This window comes from Pelodiscus sinensis, chromosome 22, assembly GCF_049634645.1.
Source record: "Pelodiscus sinensis isolate JC-2024 chromosome 22, ASM4963464v1, whole genome shotgun sequence".
In the NCBI taxonomy this organism is placed as follows: Eukaryota; Metazoa; Chordata; order Testudines; family Trionychidae; genus Pelodiscus; species Pelodiscus sinensis.
In genome coordinates, this window is record NC_134732.1 from 11,577,890 (window position 1) to 11,596,456 (window position 18,567).

An 18,567-nucleotide genomic window follows, 5' to 3' on the forward strand; every position below is an offset into this window, starting at 1 on the left:
AATAAAAAGGCTAGGAAGGGAATGTCTAAAAGATGGTTACAAACCACATGGTTCAGGTAGGATAAACCTCTTCGTTTTCTGAGTAGTGTGTATTAGTATTACATTTTCTATGTAAGACTTCAGTTTGAGAAATAGTTCTAGTTACATCTTGCTGTGTGATTCCTCAGTGAAATGAGTGACAATTTAACCAGGTGCATGCTGTACCTTCATTCAAGAGGATACCAGACAGAAAACCAAACACCCTGAAATTAATTTGGTATTTGATTAGCCTGTGATGTTCTGCTGCAATTTCATGATCAATTCACTAGCTTTGCTTCTTCATTTTTTAGAAACACTACAGGAGTCACTGAAGAGGCTCTGAAGGAGTTTAGCATGATGTTCAAGTGAGTATGCACACACTCAGCAACCTGGAAAAGTGATTGTAAAGAAATTCTTTAGATTCTTGACACGTGAATGATCTCGACACAAAAAATCAGTGGTGCAGATTCAAGTTGCTTATTCCCCACAAGTATCATGTTCAGAACTTCAGGCTAAAGTATTGTTTGTTCCAGTTTTCAGTTGATTATAAAGTTTAACCAGTTATCTTAAAGTTTCAAGATTCATATTTTCTTTTCTAGACACTTTGACAAAGACAAATTTGGTCGACTGAATCACCAGGAGTTTAAGTCCTGCTTACGTTCTCTAGGCTATGACTTACCTATGGTTGAGGAAGGAGAACCAGATCCGGAGTTTGAAGCTATTCTGGACACTGTAGATCCCAACAGGTATACGGACAGAAGAAAACCTAGTATAAGCCGTTCTGCTAAATGTTCTTATTTATTTTTTAAAGTCTGTGTCAGGCTGCTGCCGGTTTAGCTTCTGCGCATTATTGCATCTTTTCCAAATTCTTTAAATTTTTCCTTTAAATAGTCACTGCTAATTTATAACTTATTAAAACATATCTACACGTGAAGAAATTCTCACTGCCTAGACCCTGTGGCCGGGGCTGTAATTAGACATTTCCAATAAACTAAAATGGTAAGGAATAACGCAGGTCTGGGAAGTTAGAAAGATAAACCTGCAACTAGACCTGCCTGCTTTTATGGGCTGCCAATTCAATTTCATCATACAGTGGTGTTCTGGAAGCAGGTTTGTTTACATGCTGTATGTGTTTTATTGGCAGGGATGGACATGTCTCACTGCAGGAATACATGGCATTTATGATCAGCAGGGAAACTGAGAATGTGAAATCCAGTGAGGAAATAGAAAGTGCTTTCCGTGCCCTTAGTTCAGAGGGCAAGCCCTATGTGACCAAGGAGGAGCTCTATCAAGTAAGTGTCAGTTGAGCAAACCTATCTCCGGACAGACAGCAGCAACTAGCACCATGAAAATTAACTCTTGCTGTTCTGAGCCATCGTACTTTGTGTGTCTTTTTTTACAAAGCTGACTGGCATAGGTCTACAACAGTTAACTTCCCACCACAAACACTAAAGTACTGCCAACCCCTTTCCTCCACCACTGAAAGATGTTGTTGATGCAGTTAAAGGCTACTTGCTGTGTATATATTGAATTTGCAAGTTTCTTTGATCTTTTCATGAGGGTGGAGCCAAAGCACTGGTATTCTGTTCTTGTTGCTAGCTCTGTCGTTAGTAAGAAGCCAGATTAGTACTTCCCAGATGCACTGAAACTCTAAATTCTTGTTGCTTGCCTTAAATGTAACAGTAATGCCCCCATTCAACTGTATCAAAGTTAAACTACAAAATCTTAAAGCTACCTAAAAGCAGGAGGAGAGGACCAGTCCATAAAGAAAAGTCACCAATTAACAAATTTTCCCTGCTAGTTCCTGACCATGGGAAGGAGATAAGTTCCTCTTGTCAGATCAGTCAGTTACTACTTTTTGTTGGGGGGCAAGAGGGAGGAGGGAAATGTCTTTAATACTGCATAACTGAGCAGGATTCTCAAACTCTTGAATTCCTGTCTATAAACCTACCTCTGAGTAATTCAGAAGTTAGACTGTAAGCATTTTACCATTGAAAACAGCTGAGTCTTCACCGCTGAGTTGCTTCTAACCCTACTCTTCAATTTTTTCTTTTAGAACCTAACCAGGGAACAGGCAGATTACTGCATCTCTCACATGAAACCCTACATGGATAGCAAGGGCCGAGAACTTCCTTCTGCTTATGACTACATAGAATTTACACGTTCACTCTTTGTGAATTGATATAAAAGCACTAACCAGAAAAATACAAAGAACATACTTGTGTTTGCCAACTGTAGCTTTGCATGCATCTCCATCTTTGTGTTCCACAATAATCAGTGCTACTTTCTGATGTAACCTAAAACTGCTTAGCTTACAACTCTTAGAAAAACTTCAAATATTGCAGTGTGCTTCAATAAAGTTACTGGTCCAAACTGCAGCAAAAATTTCAGCTTATGTTTAATCATTTTGATGATCATCAATTTAATTGTAACTTGCAACCTCAGAGTCTACTAGAATCTCTTTATTTACTACATGGCTTTAGTTAAAGATGGTCAGAACGATTAGGACTTTCCATTACAAATATCATGTGTGTTTTACAGACCGGTTTTGAGTAGAAACCGTAACAACCATGTGCTGTAGCAAGAAACAAATAACTGATAACACTGGCCTGTTAGTGTCTCAATCAGGGACTTCATTTGCCAGCTGCTCAAGGTGATTCATTTCTCTTGGTCCCTCTTGAATAAAGTCTGAACTCAGCTGCCATATTTTCAGCATGCCACTGGCATCCCCTGCTGCCAGAAGCTGAGTATGCTTGATGTTAAACTCTATGCAGTACACTTCAGTGTCAGCTGATGCTTGTTTTATAGAAACTGCAGGCTTCTGGGAGCTCTTTCCAAAATCAAACAGATGCACTTCTCCTTTAAAATAAATAATCCACAACAATCATTAGTGTTGAGTAACAGACGACATACTTTTTAGTTCAAGCTTTCACTGCAACCTGGCACCATTGAAGCAATATGATTTCATCTTTTCTCTCCTTCCCTGTGCTGTATCTAGATTAAGCAGTGCTACATTGAAGGAACAGTGTAGATCGGGGTGGGGAACCTTTATTGGATTGGGGACCCACTGACCCCCAGAAAATCAGGTGGGGGTTGCACACAGAAGAAGAAAAAAAACAAAACCCTCACTGAAGTGGCCCTTGACTGAAAAGGTGAAAGACACTCCCCACATTCCCCTTGCACACCAGAGCCTGGGGAGGGAGGGGGTCCAGGCTAGTAGATTTTGGGTGTTCTAGTCACACAAGGGGCTGCGGGGGGGGCCCTGAGCTTTGGGGGCTAGATCCAGGCATACCTGGAGCTGCATTGGGCCCCTGAATTTTAGATTCACCACCCTGGATGTAGATTTACTCACTAGTCAAGGCAGGTTGAAACCAGCTGCTGGCAGAAGTTAAGCTGCAGCCCTGTCAACATCTTTAAATGCTAGGACAATTCAGGACTAGTCAGTTTCTAAAGAGTCAGTCATATTGCAAACTATTAGTGTTAAAAGCCAGTACTTTAAACACAGGAAAGCTGGAAAAAGTTGTAGCCATGGTATGGTACAAATTTCCCATAGCCACACAAAGTGACCTGTTAATTTAGAAACTACTGCATTTTACCATCTGACAGTTTGGAAACCCCAGCTTTCAAACAAATTAAGGTATAGCCACATGGGGAGTGCTGAGCAGTAAGCTTTTACATAGCATAAGTGTTCCAAGTGAGAGAGAACCTAGATTCTCCAACAAATCAGCAGCTAAAGGGTACCTACCTTCTCCAGTGGCAGCTGCAAAGACCAGAGGTCGTACTGGAGACCAGCGCACACTAAACAGATACTTCTTTGATAACTGGAGAGAAATAAGGGGTTGTGCCTGCAGCATGGAGTGTAAGTGAACATGTCCATCAGTGCTGCCACTCAGAAAGAGATTCCTGAAAAGAAATTAAAAACTTAGGGAATCAATATTAAGAACACAGAGCAGAGTTCACTTACTTAAGCAGCCTGAGAGTTGGTCTACATTAGCTCTGTTACTGCTATGTGGTTTCATGACCATTCTGACTGAATGGATCAAGGTTCCTCAAATTTATCTTTACTCAGTTGCGTATTTACTAAGGTTTTGTTAGTCATGAATTGCAGTCACATGAAGCACTGCACCTTTCGTCTTGTATTAAAAGATCAGGATTCAGGAGTCTACTGTGATCTGGTCTTTTCCATGCAAAATGTATGCTGTACCATGACTATCCCTCATGTTCATGAAGACAGATTTATGGACATTTAAAAGGGTTTGTGTTTAAATGGTGTGCTTACAGTCTGTAGATGTACACAAGTTACAAGTAGAGTGATAGGCAATTGAGAATGATAGCCTGTTTCCTATCTCCTAACATTGCTGTTAATGGAATTCTGGGAAGAATTGTCCTGAATAAAGAGCCAAGTGGAAATAAGTTTAGCTTTGGTGGAAACGGGGATAATATTACGGGCGTCAAAGGCATATTCAGCTTTACTGTATGTTAGTGCAACCCCCTTTACGCTAACAGCATTCCCTTTAAACAGCTTTCCAATGTGACAAATATAGTAGGACTTTGGTCCTTGTTTGGATCTCCCCCAAACCGCAGGTCACTCAGGAAAGCCACCATAAGAACCAGATGGTAGTGTAACATTTGGTGCCAATGTAGTCTGCCCATTACTTGCCTGTGGAAAGGTGAGCAGCTTACACTGTACACAGGTCCACCATGAGGAGTAAAGGCAAACTGTGCAGGTGCCTTGAGAGGAACAGAGCTACCTGTCCTAGGGACAGCGGTGTTCTCTACTGCAGTGGAGCACTTGAGAGAATATCCACCTTCCACACCAATGATAAACACACTGGGATCAAAGTGGGAGAAAGAGAGCGCGGTCACGCCCACAGCTGACTCCCCACGTGCATGCTAGGAAAAAGGGGACAAACCATCCATGAGACAACTCAAATTGAATCTACATACACATGACCTGCAACAACCATTCTGTTTTCTTTTTACAGAACTGAGTCTTCTACTAAAGGTTCAGGATGGAGAACTTAGCTTACAGGTCTCATTATTTAAGACAAGGCCACTGCACCTAGAACTTAAGTGGTCATTTTCCAAGCTTATCTTGTGGATTGGGAATGGGAAAGCCAACATTTATTGTGCTGCTTGATAAATGGGCTTCATTCTCTGTTCCTTTTCCCCCATCAAATGAAAACTGTAGTCTTCTAATTGCTCTCATACCCAAGCTATCGTAATTCACACCTAGCCCTTTAAAGGTTGTATCAAGTCAATGTTATCTGGAATTACTGAACTAACCTTCTTAAGTTTCATACTCCAAGGGATCTGCTGAGCTACTAAGGCAAATCCTTCAGCTAACGTCAGCTGACCATCTTTCTCTGTCTGCCACACGAGGATCTTTCCATCTGTGGATACGCTCAGAATCTGGAAGTGGTGACTGTGCTTTGAGTCCTGTAACCAGTCAACCTTTTCCCAATATAAGAAAACTGTGAAAAGAGGCCTCAGCAAGTCCAGTGACTCCACATTTAAAAACATTACTAAATCTCAGGACAAAAGACATTAGGTGACACTACTAGCAACCCAATCGCAGGAGGATATGCCCTATTTAACTGTCTTGAAATTAATCTATTGACTGTAAAGATTTCAATGCAATTGTGCAAGTACTACTCATGTCCAGGAAATAAAGCGATGAAATGCCAGGATTGTGATGTCTCCCCTGCCATCGAGCCCAATGAATGTCCCACTAGTTTGGACTTTGCCCTGTTACCTGATAGACTGGATCTGTATGAGTGTCATCTGTCATCCCTGTTCTCCCAATCAAGGGGTCTTCTACCCTGCTCGTGTCCCATATCAAGATCTCCCCACTGTAAAGGCCACCTGTAGATGACAAATGGCTACTAAAGAAGTGGACGCAATGCTATGTAAAACAGCTTGAGATAACCATGGGTATGAATAGGCAGAGCTATTGCACCACCTAGTGGTGTCCAATGGTAGAACCTTCTAGCAGTGTCCAGTGTTTTAGCACCTCCTCCTCCCCTTGACCTTAAAGTTCTGAAAGACAAGAGCACAGCAACTTCTACCATCAGTTTCTTCCACCACAAACCAGATATGCAGAATAAACTAAGAGGAGCAGGCAGTGTGAATATGCAAAGTATCATTAAGCACTCCAGTTACATATAAGTAATCTTCCTTTTTTCAACTGGCTCTGTATTTAGGATGTAAAATCCTGGTTAGGTGGTTAATGGGCTAAACAAAGTGTTTAACTGGTTAACTGTGGGGAGGCTGTCCCCCATCTGTGACGTGGTTAGCCCAGCCAAGTTGGAGCAACCCTCAACCAATGGCAGGGATGTGGGCAGGGGGCTGCTCTGGCCAGATCAGGTCAAGCCCACTGCACCACACTGTATGCTGAGGAGCTGCTCCAGCTGGAGCAGCCCTCCCCCTCCCCCTGCCCCTGAGTTAACAGGTTATCAGTATGCTTACCTGGCTAAGAGGCATGATTACCAGTTAACTCTTTACATCCCTACTCTGAATATTCCAATTTATGGGATAGATTGATAGGCAGGGCTGAAAATAACGTGGAGACAGGAACAGTGTCCTTATAAAATGGCAACTGAAGCACTGCTCGACCAAATCTACCATCAGTTTGGGAAACAAAATCAAGAGCATAATGCTTAGTAAAAGTGTATACAAAATTCCAGATCAGTCCTGAAGATAGCAGAAGCAAACAAAAGCAGCTGTCACAGCTCTGGCAGAATGTGATTGTATGTTTTTTAATGCCTCTATAGTCTAGGAAGATGACACAACCCATGTGATTCTCAGTGTAAGATACAAAAAACCATTTTAAATCAGTTTAAATAATATGCAAGAGTTCTTACATCCAAAGTATATAAAACAGATTCCCCCTTATTCATATGTGGCTTTGGGGGGAAATGCCTGCATATTAATTAATTGACAGGACAGCAATACTAACTACTGTTAATGATTAGTTATTGTTAAACTAACAAAGCAAGGGATAAATGACACTTGCAATGCAAGAGAGCCAAAGTTCCAAAAGTTGTCTTTGTTGGTAAGAAGGAATTGAGGGACAGTTGGATTGGCAGGGTCACATGTAGGGGGTCACACCACTGCCTCTCCAGGAGGCTCCATGGCTGACCCTATGGGTAGCAGCTAGGGTAAACATTTTCTGGCAGCTGTGCACACCTCATCTGGAATACATATGAGCAAACATTCGAAGAAGAAAAAAAAAAAAGTAGTTCTTATGCGTGAACTGATTTTTGCCAAAAGTGGCACCTGACTTTTCAGTCAATCAATTATTTGACAGGATGGACATTAAATTATTTGTGCTAGATGGACCTTTGGTCTGACCCCGTATGGCTGTTTGACTGTACCTATGTCATACCCATCCTCATTCTCTGCTGTCAGAGTAGTCAACAACAGGGAACTGCAGGGCAGTTGGGTCGTCAGGATCATATATTGGGCACCGCACTGGCGCCACTCCAGGGAGCTCCACAGCCAACCAAGAGGTAGCAGCTAGCATAAAAGCTTTCTGGCGGCCAGGCAGGCAGCACACATGCACCTCAACTGGAATAGAACTGAGCAGTGCATCTCAAACAACGGTAACAAAGGTAACCATTTAATCTTTATGAAAACAAGTACACGAATCAGCCATCAAGGCATTCAATTCACTCACCCTTCTAGCTGACATTGATGATAACAAATGAGCTCTTAACAGATAAATAATATAATGAACACTCAACTCAAGATTTATAGGATGACTTTTTAAGTGTACCCAAGACCAAACTGAAATTTCAAGATGGAACACGTTGGAGGGACACGTTATGTGAACAGAGGCCTGCAAATCCTCAGTGGGTCTCTGCGTCCGCGAATGTGGATGCGGATATCTGCAGCTCATTTTTGCGGATACTGATATGGATACAAGATTTTGGCATCTGCACAGGGCTCTGCATAAACCTTTCAAAAACTCCTTAATTGCACTGTGTGCCAACTGCAATCTACCATCAACTAAAACATGATACTCAGAGATAGCTGTCAAGTGAATTGTCAGAGTTGGATCACTACTAAATTTTAAATGTATTGTTCTATGACATGGGTTATGTAAATTAAGGGAGAAGAATTAGATTTTCCCTACATCCAAGCCACAACTCTGGTCCAATTCAAGTAATAACACTTTCTTGGAGACAGCTTCAAGAGTTAAATAGTTATATCCTGTACAGACAAGGAATATGACCACTCATGAGTAGACAAAATCCAATCACTCAGGCTGTCAACTGAAGAGATTAAAGGTCCAGATGAAGAATTCTGACTTCTTGCTGAGACAGCAGATCTGAAAACAGAGCAAGACGCATGAAGACTCCAGGGCTGTGTCTACACTGGCGGATTGTTGTGCCAGAAGTATGCAAATGAGGCTAAGCATGGAATATTGCTGAAAATAATCAGCGTAGCGGCGTTGCGCAAGAGGGTTTTTCTTGCACAAGAAAGGCAGTGTAGACAGCTCCTTCTAGCGCAAGAGCCTCTTCCGCAAAAATGGTGGCTCATTAGGTATGCAAAATGAGGCTTGGCTTAGCCCCATTTGCATACTTCTGGCGCAACAACCCGCCAGTGTAGACATAGGCCAGGAGACAGCCACCAGACATTGGTTTAACTACTGCTGATACAGCCAAGATGAGACAATAAGAATCATCCTTGCTCTTTCTTAACATATTCTCCCTCACAACCTTTTGGATCAATGGAAAGGGAAGAAAAGCATATAGCAGACACTTTTCCAGTGTAGAAGGAAAGCATCTGATGTAGACCGACTGTCCCTGCCTGTTCTAGAAAAGATGACACTTTTTGTTGAACCTCATTGCAAACAGGTCCACATTTGGTCAAGTTCAGCTGGAAAATATGGTCTGAACCATGACCAAAAGTGAAGGGAGTAAGGCGGCCAAATTTAACATGTGGAACCAGAACTGCTGATTGTATTTGTTCGAGTTTGATTTTGTTCAGGTTTCATAAGTCTAAAAATTGGATGAACCCCTGGTGCTTTTTCTGCACCAGAAAGTGCCTCATTATAAAACCCCTGACCATTCAGGTACTCAGGTAGTTCTCACATAAATGTGAGAACTAAGGGTGTGAGGGGTACTGCAGCAGCCATAGGCTCCCAACTGGCATCCCATATGCCAAAGGCTCTGTTGCCACCCTCGCACACCCAGAGTCCCTGCTGCCACCCCATGCACTAGGCGACTCAGCTACCATCTCCACGTTCTGCAGTCTTGGCTGCCACCTTGCTGGCTGGCTCTGCTGACAGCCCCACACACTGGGAGGTCTCTTCCCATCCCTGTGTACCATGGGCTTTGCTCCTTGTTTCAGCGGCAGGGTAAGGAGGCTGGATTTCAGCACTCCCACTCTTAAAAATGTTCCTGTGCCGGTGCTATCAGAAACAATTTCTTTATCTCTGAAAGTAAAACAGTCTCATGACAAGGTTAATAGATTCATAGATTCAAGGTGAGAAGGGACCAATATGATCATCTAGTCTGACCTCTTGGAGCATGTGTTTTAGAAAAACATCCTTTCTTGATTTTAAAATTCTCAGTAATGGAGAATTCACAACGAGGCTTGGTAAATTGTTCCAATAGTTAATTACTCTTACCATGAAAAAGGTACTCCTTACTTCCAATCTGAATTTGTCTAGCTTAGACTTTCAGACAATCATTATTATGCCTTCCTCTGCTAGATGGAAGAGTCCATTAAGGGGGGACATGATAGCGGTTTTCAAATATCTAAAAGGGTGTCACAAGGAGGAAGGAGAAAATTTGTTCCTCTTGGTTTCTGAGGACAGGACAAGGAGTAATGGGCTTAAAGTGCAGCAGGGGAGGTTTAGATTGGACATTAGGAAAAAATTCCTAACTGTCAGGGTGGTCAAATATTGGAATAAATTGCCAAGGGAGGTGGTGGAATCTCCCTCTCTGGAGATATTTAAGAACAGGTTGGATAGACATCTGTCAGGGATGGTGTAGACGGAGCTTGGTCCTGCCTTGAGGGCGGGGGGCTGGACTCGATGACCTCTTGAGGTCCCTTCCAGTCCTATTATTCTATGATTATTAAATATTTGTTCCCCATGTAGATACTTACAGAGCATAATCAAGTTGCCTCTTAATCGTCTCTTTGTTAAGCTAAAAAGATGCACACTGGAGTGCACCCATATGGTACAGTATAAGAGGTACTGCCAGCTTCCCCCCACCTCCATTCCTTCTTGCTAGAAACTCTGACATTGGGGAAGGAGAGCAGGTCATGGAATGGACATGAGCAACATACCACAAAGAACACCAGTGAGAAAAGATAACTGTCTTTTCTTCTTCGAGTGCTTGCTCATATCCATTCCATGTAAGGTGACTCCCAAACAATAACCAACAGAGGCAAGTAAGAGTTCATGGGCATGAAGCTTATAACACAGCTCTGCATCATCTCTGGCCTGCTGGGCGATAGTGTAATGCTATGTGAATGTGTGAACCAAAGATCACATTGCAGGCTCTGCAGATGTCCTGGATGGCAACATGCATCACTTGTCAAGGTTTGGAAAGTGACTGAGGAAGTGCACTGCCATTCCCCTTGGGAGGAGTCCCAGGTTGCCCTTAAGAGAAAATCAGCAGCAGCAGTTGAAGGAAATAAGGGATCGGAATGTTAGATAGCATGTTAGTGAATAGTTGTGTAACCGCATCAAATGTTAGTGGTTACATGACTATTTCATAGTCCCCAGAGGCAGGGCCACCAGCCACTGTGCTCCTGGCCCCACATCCAGGGAGCCCCTGCCACCCCGCGCTGCTGCCTCTGATACAGAGCTCCTCATGGACAGTGCCCCTGTCTGTGCGGAGAGACAGACCCCACGTGGACAGGGGCTGCTGCTGTGGAGCAGCCTGTCCACAGTAAGCCTAAGCCCACTGTAGACAGAGGCTGCTTTGCAGCAGCCTCCTCTACCCTCACCCTCCCCACCGTGCTGCTGCCTATGATAGAGGGTGGGGTGAGAGGCAGCACCACAGAGCTGGCGTCCCATATGTGTCAGCTCCTGCCTGCCCCCCTCATTCTTCACGCTTCTGCCTCTCTAGCGAGGGGAGGGGGAAATGGATGTAGTCAACAGGATTAACCGATAAACCCAGGTTTATCAGTTAATCATGTAGTAATCTACACATTGACATCCCTAATAAGGGAACAATTAAAAATGAAATCCAAAGCAAGAGTAGTCTACCAACGATCAACGAAGGCTGCGATGGATGGAAAGCCAGGCACATGACTGAACTAGGAACATCTACTACTAGATCAGGACGCTTTGGATTTAACCCCCTTCTGTCCAGGTTCCAGGTACAAACGTAGGATTTTTCTGTGCTCCAGTCCCCATCATCCAGTCTGGAAGAGAAATCAAGGGGGAAGTTATACGTTAGCCAGGCACTGTTACCCAGAGACACTCAGTCAAGCAGAGTTCCAGCTACATTTCCACTTCCCTTCACATGTGCTCTGTGGGACTACAAAAGGCTTTGTTTAGAGGAGGCTGTTCTTTGATACAAACTATTACTACAGGCAGGACCTATTAACTATACCAATATGGGAATAGCCTGGAATCTACATTGGGGAAAGTTACTTTGCAGCCAACATTCAGAGAGAGCACACATTTCCTCCTTTTTATGTTACCAAAAGCAATTGTTCCAGAGAGGATGAAAAGCTAAGACATTTCATCTCAACGAGTTCAGGGTTTGAAAGTGCTTTAGTGTGTAAGAGTCTTGTGCTGCTCAGTAATGACCACTGCTGCTGAAGAAGAACTGGCAGGGGTTGAAGTGCTACTCAGTCCTGTGGGGCCAGGAAAGAGTAGCCACCAAGTGTACCCTCGATGCTGGCGTAAAGGCTCTGATAGGGATGTACAACAATTTCCACCACCCATCCCAAAGACAAAATGAAGCATTTGTTTAATTAGCCACCACTGTGATGGCATTTTTGCTGAAGCCACACAAACACGAAGTTTCATTCACACAAAGTTGCACTTCCAAATAATGAAGACAACATTAAACAACTCATGCCACTGACATTTCTTAAGGCCTAAATCCAATTTCATTACCATCATGTTTACTTGCCCAAATTAAGTTGCCCTCATGATTTGTTTCATTTTGTAGCTCTTGAAGGCTAAAGGAAATAAACATCTCAAAAGACAAAGTTCTGCTTCCTTCTGTTTTGTAGCTATCTCATTTACTTTGTTTTTATAAGCATGCAACCGCTGTTTGTTAGGGTCAGTGCAAATCCATGACAATTACTGCCACATGCAATGTCCCCAGAACTGGAAATACCATTGAAACACAAATATGTAATCACATTGAATCTGCAAATCCCAATCAACTCCACAATGATAGGATCCACTTTCTGAAATAATGGGTTTCCCAGAATAAGGCACTGGAAACTATGTTTGTGGGAAAGTAAAATCAGAGAAGCAACTGCAACAATGACTAGTTTACTCGGTCCCAGCAGTGGGAAGACTACTAGCATAGCTGGTGCTATTATAATAGCAATCTCTGTCCATAGTGGCAATAACAGAACAAAGTAAAATTATGGTTAGCCTTGCTGAAAGAAAATCTAATCCAAATACTATCTGGCATATAGGTACACTTCTGAGAGCATTTGTGTGTATGGGTCCCAGGTGTATTCTATACGGGCCAGGAGACCACATGATGGCTAGCAAGACATTGTCTAATGAAGGCAAGTATGCACAGCCAGCTATCCCACACATATTCACACACTGCAGACACATACAAACATACACCACCTCTTTACATTATTCAGCAAAATCTGCCTACAAACAAAACACTGAGACAATACAGAGTAGCTTGGGGACTGAAGATAATGGATAAGGGAAAGAATATTGAGCTAAATCAGAACTGCACTTGGGTTCTGATTTCTCTGAATATCAATTAAATATCAATCTTTCGCAACATAAATAAGTTGCTTATACTCTTGGTTAGCTATCATGAACATTATCCAACATTTCTGAATGCACATCAGCCTGAAATGTCTCTCAGTCCACTCTCAGTTGTGCACTGGATCAACTTAGATGCTCACCTGCCATAAGAACATGCAACAACTGATCCAGTGGCATTCCAGGAGATGCTAGTCACCTGCAATTTCTGATCCTGAGCCTCTGGGTATGACAAGCTATGCAAACAGGACACCTGGAAAAGTAAAATCCAAATACTGAGTCAACAACATATTGAGATGCTGAAAATTAGGATCTACTAGGGGACTGTGTCCTCTATTCACTATGCTCGCAAACACCCCTTTCTCTGGGGGTAGGTGTCTGGCCGGGAGAAGGGGGCAGGAGCAAACAGGGGTGCAGGGTCTTGGTGGAAGGGATGAGTGAGGAACCTAGGGGTGTGAGGTCTCTTGCCATGCTACCAGCGCTGCCAGCAGGCCGGCATCTATGAAATGGGAGGGGAGAAGGCACAGGATCCATCCCCATGCGCCACCTGGAACAGTATCTGCTTGTCTCTAGGCCCTGCCCTGAATCTCCCCAGCCCACTTGCCTGCCATGTGGCTTTCCTTTGTGCTGTCCGGGCCTGGCCACAGCACTTGGGGGCCATACTGCAGGTCTCCTCCCTGAGGGTATGTCTACACTAGCCACCCTAACACTAGCCACTCTAGTTCAAACTAGGGTGGCTAATGTAGTCATTTGAACTTGCAAATGAAGCCCGGGATTTAAATATCCCACGCTTTATTTGCATGTTCCTGGGCGCCACCATTTTTAAATGCCCCATAGTTCGAACTACCTTCCCTTGGCTACACGCGGCACGGGCTAGGTAGTTCGAATAAAGCTCCTAATTCGAACTACCGTTACTCCTCATTGCAGGGGGGGACAGCAGGGCAGTGTCTGAGCAGGCAAGCTGGAGTTTTGGCTGGGAGCAGTGAGTGTGAAGGGGCTGGTGCATGGAGGGGTTGCAGCCAGTAGGACTGCGGGCAAAGAGGCCGGTCAGTGGGGAAGCCTGCCAGTGGCACTGTTAGCATGGTGAGAGGCCATTTCTGGGGGCAGAGGGCATGTTCTGGGCTTAAGAGTTGGGGGCGTGGCAATGTGGAGTGATGATATGACGTCACTCTGTGATCCCATAGGGAAAAAAATGTATATATAAAGAGAGAGAGATTCAGAGACCGAAAAAAGCAGCATGTTATCAGCACAGACCAATATCCTGCTCAGGATTCATACTTCCACTCTGTCTTTCTAGCAGCAGAGTCTGGGGAGACACAAACTGTGGTTTATAGATACAGGTAAGACAGAAGATTGCCTCCTGTTGAGAGCATCACACACAAAACTCTGCATGTTCCCACCAATCAACTACAGAAATACTAAGGAGCCCATGACCCAAAGGTTTGTAATAGCCTACTCCATAATTTGGGGGGTTTAAGATCTACACTGTGATTTCAAGCCTTCATCTGATAAGAGGTAACAATAAACATACCCAGCACGCACCAATAGCTACCAGGTGTCCACATTCCTGGACACTTGCACACCGGATAACTGTCACGTAAACAAGTAAAACTGCCAAGCCATAAGCACTGCAATTACTTCCAAACACTGCCAGGTAATTATTAATATGCTATTCCCTGAAGAATATGGCAGAAAGATCTAAATGAACAGACCGTTAAAGCTGCATTGGTTCCTGAGATGAGGAAACTAACCTACTCCAATTATAAGCTACCTTTCGATTAAGCCAATATTACATACTGTTGCTATTCAGAACAGGTTACCTGATTAGACTGGGGTGAAGGCAAAAGGTGAGAGAATACTTATTTTCTTATTAACAGAGTTTAGCAATGACAATCTCAGCACCAGGTAACAGAGCCAACTATTCCACATTTGTTACTATGAGCCCTGTCTACTTTGATTATATTGCTCTGAATGCTATCAACCCACCGTTTCATTCTGATCTATCCAGTTCACCTCAAAGCCATCGAAGGCATGACTTCTCCAGTTTTTATTCAGCTCTTTGATAACAACTTCCTCTACTCCCTGAAGGAACGAGAGCAGGCCAGTATAATCCACCAGAGCTTCCTGCTGGAGATCCAAGTATTGAATAGTCTCTTCACTTTGCTCAGTCTGCATGCCAGCATCTCGACTGGAACAGGACTGGACTGCAGCCTCCTCTGTTGAGATCTCCCCAGTCTGGCAACTTTTCTGTTAGAAGAATGTTCTACAATTGAAACTCAATAAAAGAGAGGTGCACAGAGGCCCATTTGGGACTTTTTTCTTTTGTCACTCAATATACTGATTCAAATGTGACCTTGCATATTGGGTTCCTGTCTAATTGGTGGCTTGTATGCACTGTGAAGTCTTTCAAGCACAAACAGTTCTTGGGACAGTGGAGATCATGTTTAACAAAGAAAAGGTGGACCAGCCTGGCTGGAGCAGCTCACCACTGGCAGGGGGCCACTCCAGTCTAACCTGGCTGGAGCACCTCCCTACCTGCCTCTTTTTTAAGTGGTTAACTGATTAAACATAACAGTTAACTGGTTAAATGGGATTTTACATTTCTACTCTATATATGTCCAATAGAATGAACTATGGGAAAGTAACTAGTTGTTTTAAATACATTTTAAATAAAACAAACTTCATTCTATTTAGGTATTTATATTTTATACTATGACTATAATCATGATGTCTCAGCACTGTACAAGACATACAGCAAGTCAGCCCTTGGCCCAGACTGGATCCTTTTAACATCTCCCACAGGGTTACAGAGCCTACATTCACAAAGAGCACCACAATCTTTTTAGAAATGCACTGAGCTCATTTCTGGTTTGTTTTTCTATCCAAAATCTGCTGCCTAGATTTTCTTCAGCATTCCATATGTTTCAGTCCCAGCAAACCAGTGAGATACCTAATGAGAAATAAAGCTGCTGATGGAACGGTAATATGTATTCAGCAAGTCAGAGAAGTTTTTCAAAGCAGGAAAGCTGGAATGAAGGAATAAATGGAGGACCAGATTACAATTAGCACTTCCATTATGAAAGTGTGAACACTGACACTTCTGAATGTAGACTGTAAAACTGAAATTCGCGTGGCAGGACTTGTTTTAAGTGCTTGTATTATGCACGCAAAATTAGCTTCCTATGTAGGATTACAGGAGCCAAAGATCTTGGAACAGTGTAGAACAGTGGTTTTCAATCTACAAGTCATGACCCAGTACTGGGTCATGGAATGTCAGGCACTGGGTCTCATTGCTCAGGGTGATCAGGTGATCAGTGGGAGTGCTAAGGCTGCCTTTCCTGGCACCACAGACTGTACTGCGCCCCAGAAGCGGCCAACAGCAGGACTATCTCTTTGGTGGGCTTTGTGCACTGCCCTTGCTCCAGGCACTAGCTCTGCACTCCAATTGGATGGGAACCTCCTTCTAGGGCACAGCATGTTCTGTTAGAAGAAGCAGGAACCCTGCCTTAGCCCCCTCCCCCCGCCCACTTCCGTCCTGCCCCAGTCCAAAGCTGAAGCCCCCTCCTATATCCCAAAGCTCTCATACTTGGCTTCACCCAGGAGCCCACATCCTAGTCAAATTATGTTGGGTAGCAGGCATTAATAATTTTCTTCAACTGTGCCACAAGAAAAAATTGTTTTGAAAAACCGCTGATGTAGAAGATTTACAGCAGAAGAAACAGTCTCCCAACACACTTGACTGAAATACACTTTGGCTACGTCTACACTGGCTTGATTTTCCGGAAATGCTTTTAACGGAAAAGTTTTCCATTAAAAGCATGTTCGGAAAAGAGCGTCTAGACTGGCAGGACACTTTTCCGCAAAAGCACTTTGTGCGGAAAAGCGTCCGTGGCCAATCTAGACGCGCTTTTCCGCAAAAAAGCCCCGATCACCATTTTCGCGATCAGAGCTTTTTTGCGGAAAAGAAATCTCTGCTGTCTACACTGGCCCTCCTGCGCAAAAGTCTTTCGGAAAAAGACTTTTGCCCGAACGGGAGCAACATAGTATTTCCGCAAAAGCACTGACAATCTTACATGAGATCGTCAGTGCTTTTGCGGAAATTCAAGCGGCCAGTGTAGACAGCTGGCAAGTTTTTCCGCAAAAGCAGATGATTTTGCGGAAAAACTTGCCAGTCTAGACACAGCCTTTAGGTGTGAATGCTGGGATTCCAAAAAGCACAACCCTACCTGGAAGAAGTTTTTTTAAACCTAGGGGGTGGTGGCCCCTGCTCGCTATGCTCACCAACCCCCCTTTCTGGGGACAGGCAGTCCCCGCTCTCTGACCTGGCCGCCTCAGAGGATGACAAAGACAAGGGAAAATATTTCACCTTCCACTGAAGATGAAGAGTTATTTCTTAAATCTATGCTTTTCTGATTTCTTAGGCTTTGTGAAATACTCTTCTCAGCTTTTTATTTACCAAATAAGAATGAGGCTGGGGAAGAAGAAAGGAAGGGGCAGCTGAAAAAGGAGAGAGATGGCTCCAAGGAAGAAGTACATGATTTAGAAGATTTTGTTGACATGTGAGGACTTCAGGCCCAATGGACACACCAGAAGAAAACCAGAGGGCTGATGACCCATCAGAGAAGGCCAGTGGAGTCCCAAAAGGGGTAGTGCCAATTGGCGTCTTAAGTTATGGCCAGGGAGAATTCAAGATGGGTAGAGTACATAAATATAACAAGGAGGATATACAGTTTGCACCACTTAGGCACAGTACCAGTGATGATAAAGTAACAGCAGAAACTTCCATGCACTCTTAATTTATTTTCTTATTCCAATAATTCAGACAAAGCTTTATCAGAAGACCTGTAAGGGCAATAGTAATGACAGGTCATGATTTTCTTAGCAGGCAAGGCCTTCTTGGAAAACAAACCGGTGTCATGTTTTGCCATTCAGCATGTGCTGGCAACAGGAACACAGTTCATTTTCTCTCCTGGATAGAACACTGTAAATGTCCACTCCATATTTCAAAGAAGGAAGCTGGTGGTAGCACTGTGAGCTCTTTTGCCAGCCAATCAGACCTAGGTGGTAAAGGTGAACCAAATAAGAGTATCAATGCGGCCCTCACGATGAGGTAAACAGTGTGTCACACCGAGCCTGTGCCTCATTCTGTGGCATCCAGACTTTGAGGGACTTGCTCACTCCAGGGCTACCACGACAGACATGTCCCTGGGCTTCCTACAGCAGCCAGTTTTATTTGGGGAAACCCCCGCAGGTTCCCCACAGGCTGTTGCATTTGTTTCTAGGCGTTGATCGCTGCTTTAAATGAGAGAGGCTCCCGCGGCTTCCCCCACGGCAAGTGGATCATGGACACGGACGGAGCCTACCTACAGAAGAAAGGGCCGAGGTCCCCACCAAGCCACTGCCGCGACGGCCGGCCCCTGCCTCCCCACCCGCCCCCGCCACGGCTCTCACCGCCTCGCAGCGGGTCCCCTGGTCTCTTCGCCACAGCGACTCTATATCGGCACCGCGCGCCAGCCCGTCCCCGAACATCGCGGCGACGAGGGAGAGCGGAGCGGGAGCGGGATTGGCGCGTCTCTCTAGAAGCACAGAAGCCTGGAGTCCCGATCTGG

General features: G+C 44.1%; 2 protein-coding genes across 15 annotated transcripts in view; one reads left to right on the forward strand and one right to left on the reverse strand.

Annotated features, from left to right (window-relative positions):
- The window catches only part of SPTAN1 (spectrin alpha, non-erythrocytic 1), an 84,696-nt gene extending 82,293 nt beyond the window's left edge, over nucleotides 1-2,403 (forward strand). For all 11 annotated transcript variants that reach the window (XM_075905913.1, XM_075905909.1, XM_075905915.1 and 8 more), the window contains 4 exons: nucleotides 330-383; nucleotides 618-764; nucleotides 1,163-1,310; nucleotides 2,075-2,403. In XM_075905913.1, the coding sequence (XP_075762028.1) occupies nucleotides 330-383; nucleotides 618-764; nucleotides 1,163-1,310; nucleotides 2,075-2,200 (475 nt within the window). In that variant the 3' untranslated portion in view covers nucleotides 2,201-2,403. The remainder of the gene's footprint in view (nucleotides 1-329; nucleotides 384-617; nucleotides 765-1,162; nucleotides 1,311-2,074) is intronic.
- On the reverse strand, nucleotides 270-18,549 carry DYNC2I2 (dynein 2 intermediate chain 2). 4 transcript variants are annotated; one of them, XM_025182603.2, is made up of 10 exons: nucleotides 18,410-18,549; nucleotides 14,945-15,205; nucleotides 13,102-13,211; nucleotides 11,249-11,406; nucleotides 5,774-5,883; nucleotides 5,305-5,472; nucleotides 4,679-4,911; nucleotides 3,764-3,921; nucleotides 2,628-2,877; nucleotides 270-407 (listed from the first exon to the last, which is right to left on the reverse strand). In XM_025182603.2, the coding sequence occupies exons 1-9, from the start codon at nucleotides 18,485-18,487 to the stop codon at nucleotides 2,639-2,641; spliced, it is 1,515 nt and encodes a 504-aa protein (XP_025038388.2). In that variant the 5' UTR covers nucleotides 18,488-18,549; the 3' UTR covers nucleotides 270-407; nucleotides 2,628-2,638. The 4 variants fall into 4 exon arrangements, with proteins under 4 accessions (XP_025038388.2, XP_006119096.2, XP_014426995.2 ...); XM_006119034.4 differs by lacking the exon at nucleotides 270-407 and having other exon boundaries at nucleotides 2,466-2,877; XM_014571509.3 differs by lacking the exons at nucleotides 270-407; nucleotides 5,774-5,883 and having other exon boundaries at nucleotides 2,466-2,877; nucleotides 5,305-5,492.
- Nucleotides 18,550-18,567: the final 18 nt, after the last annotated feature.

Coding starts and splice junctions, on each gene's coding strand:
- DYNC2I2 (XM_025182603.2), bottom strand. CDS start 18,487: ATGTTCGGGGACGGGCTGGCGCGCGGTGCCGATATAGAGTCGCTGTGG. Junction 13,212..14,944: donor GGATAGATCAGAATGAAACG/GTGGGTTGATAG, acceptor TTACTTTTCCAG/GTGTCCTGTTTGCATAGCTT. Junction 4,912..5,304: donor GGAGTATGAAACTTAAGAAG/GTTAGTTCAGTA, acceptor CCTTTTTCCTAG/CATGCACGTGGGGAGTCAGC.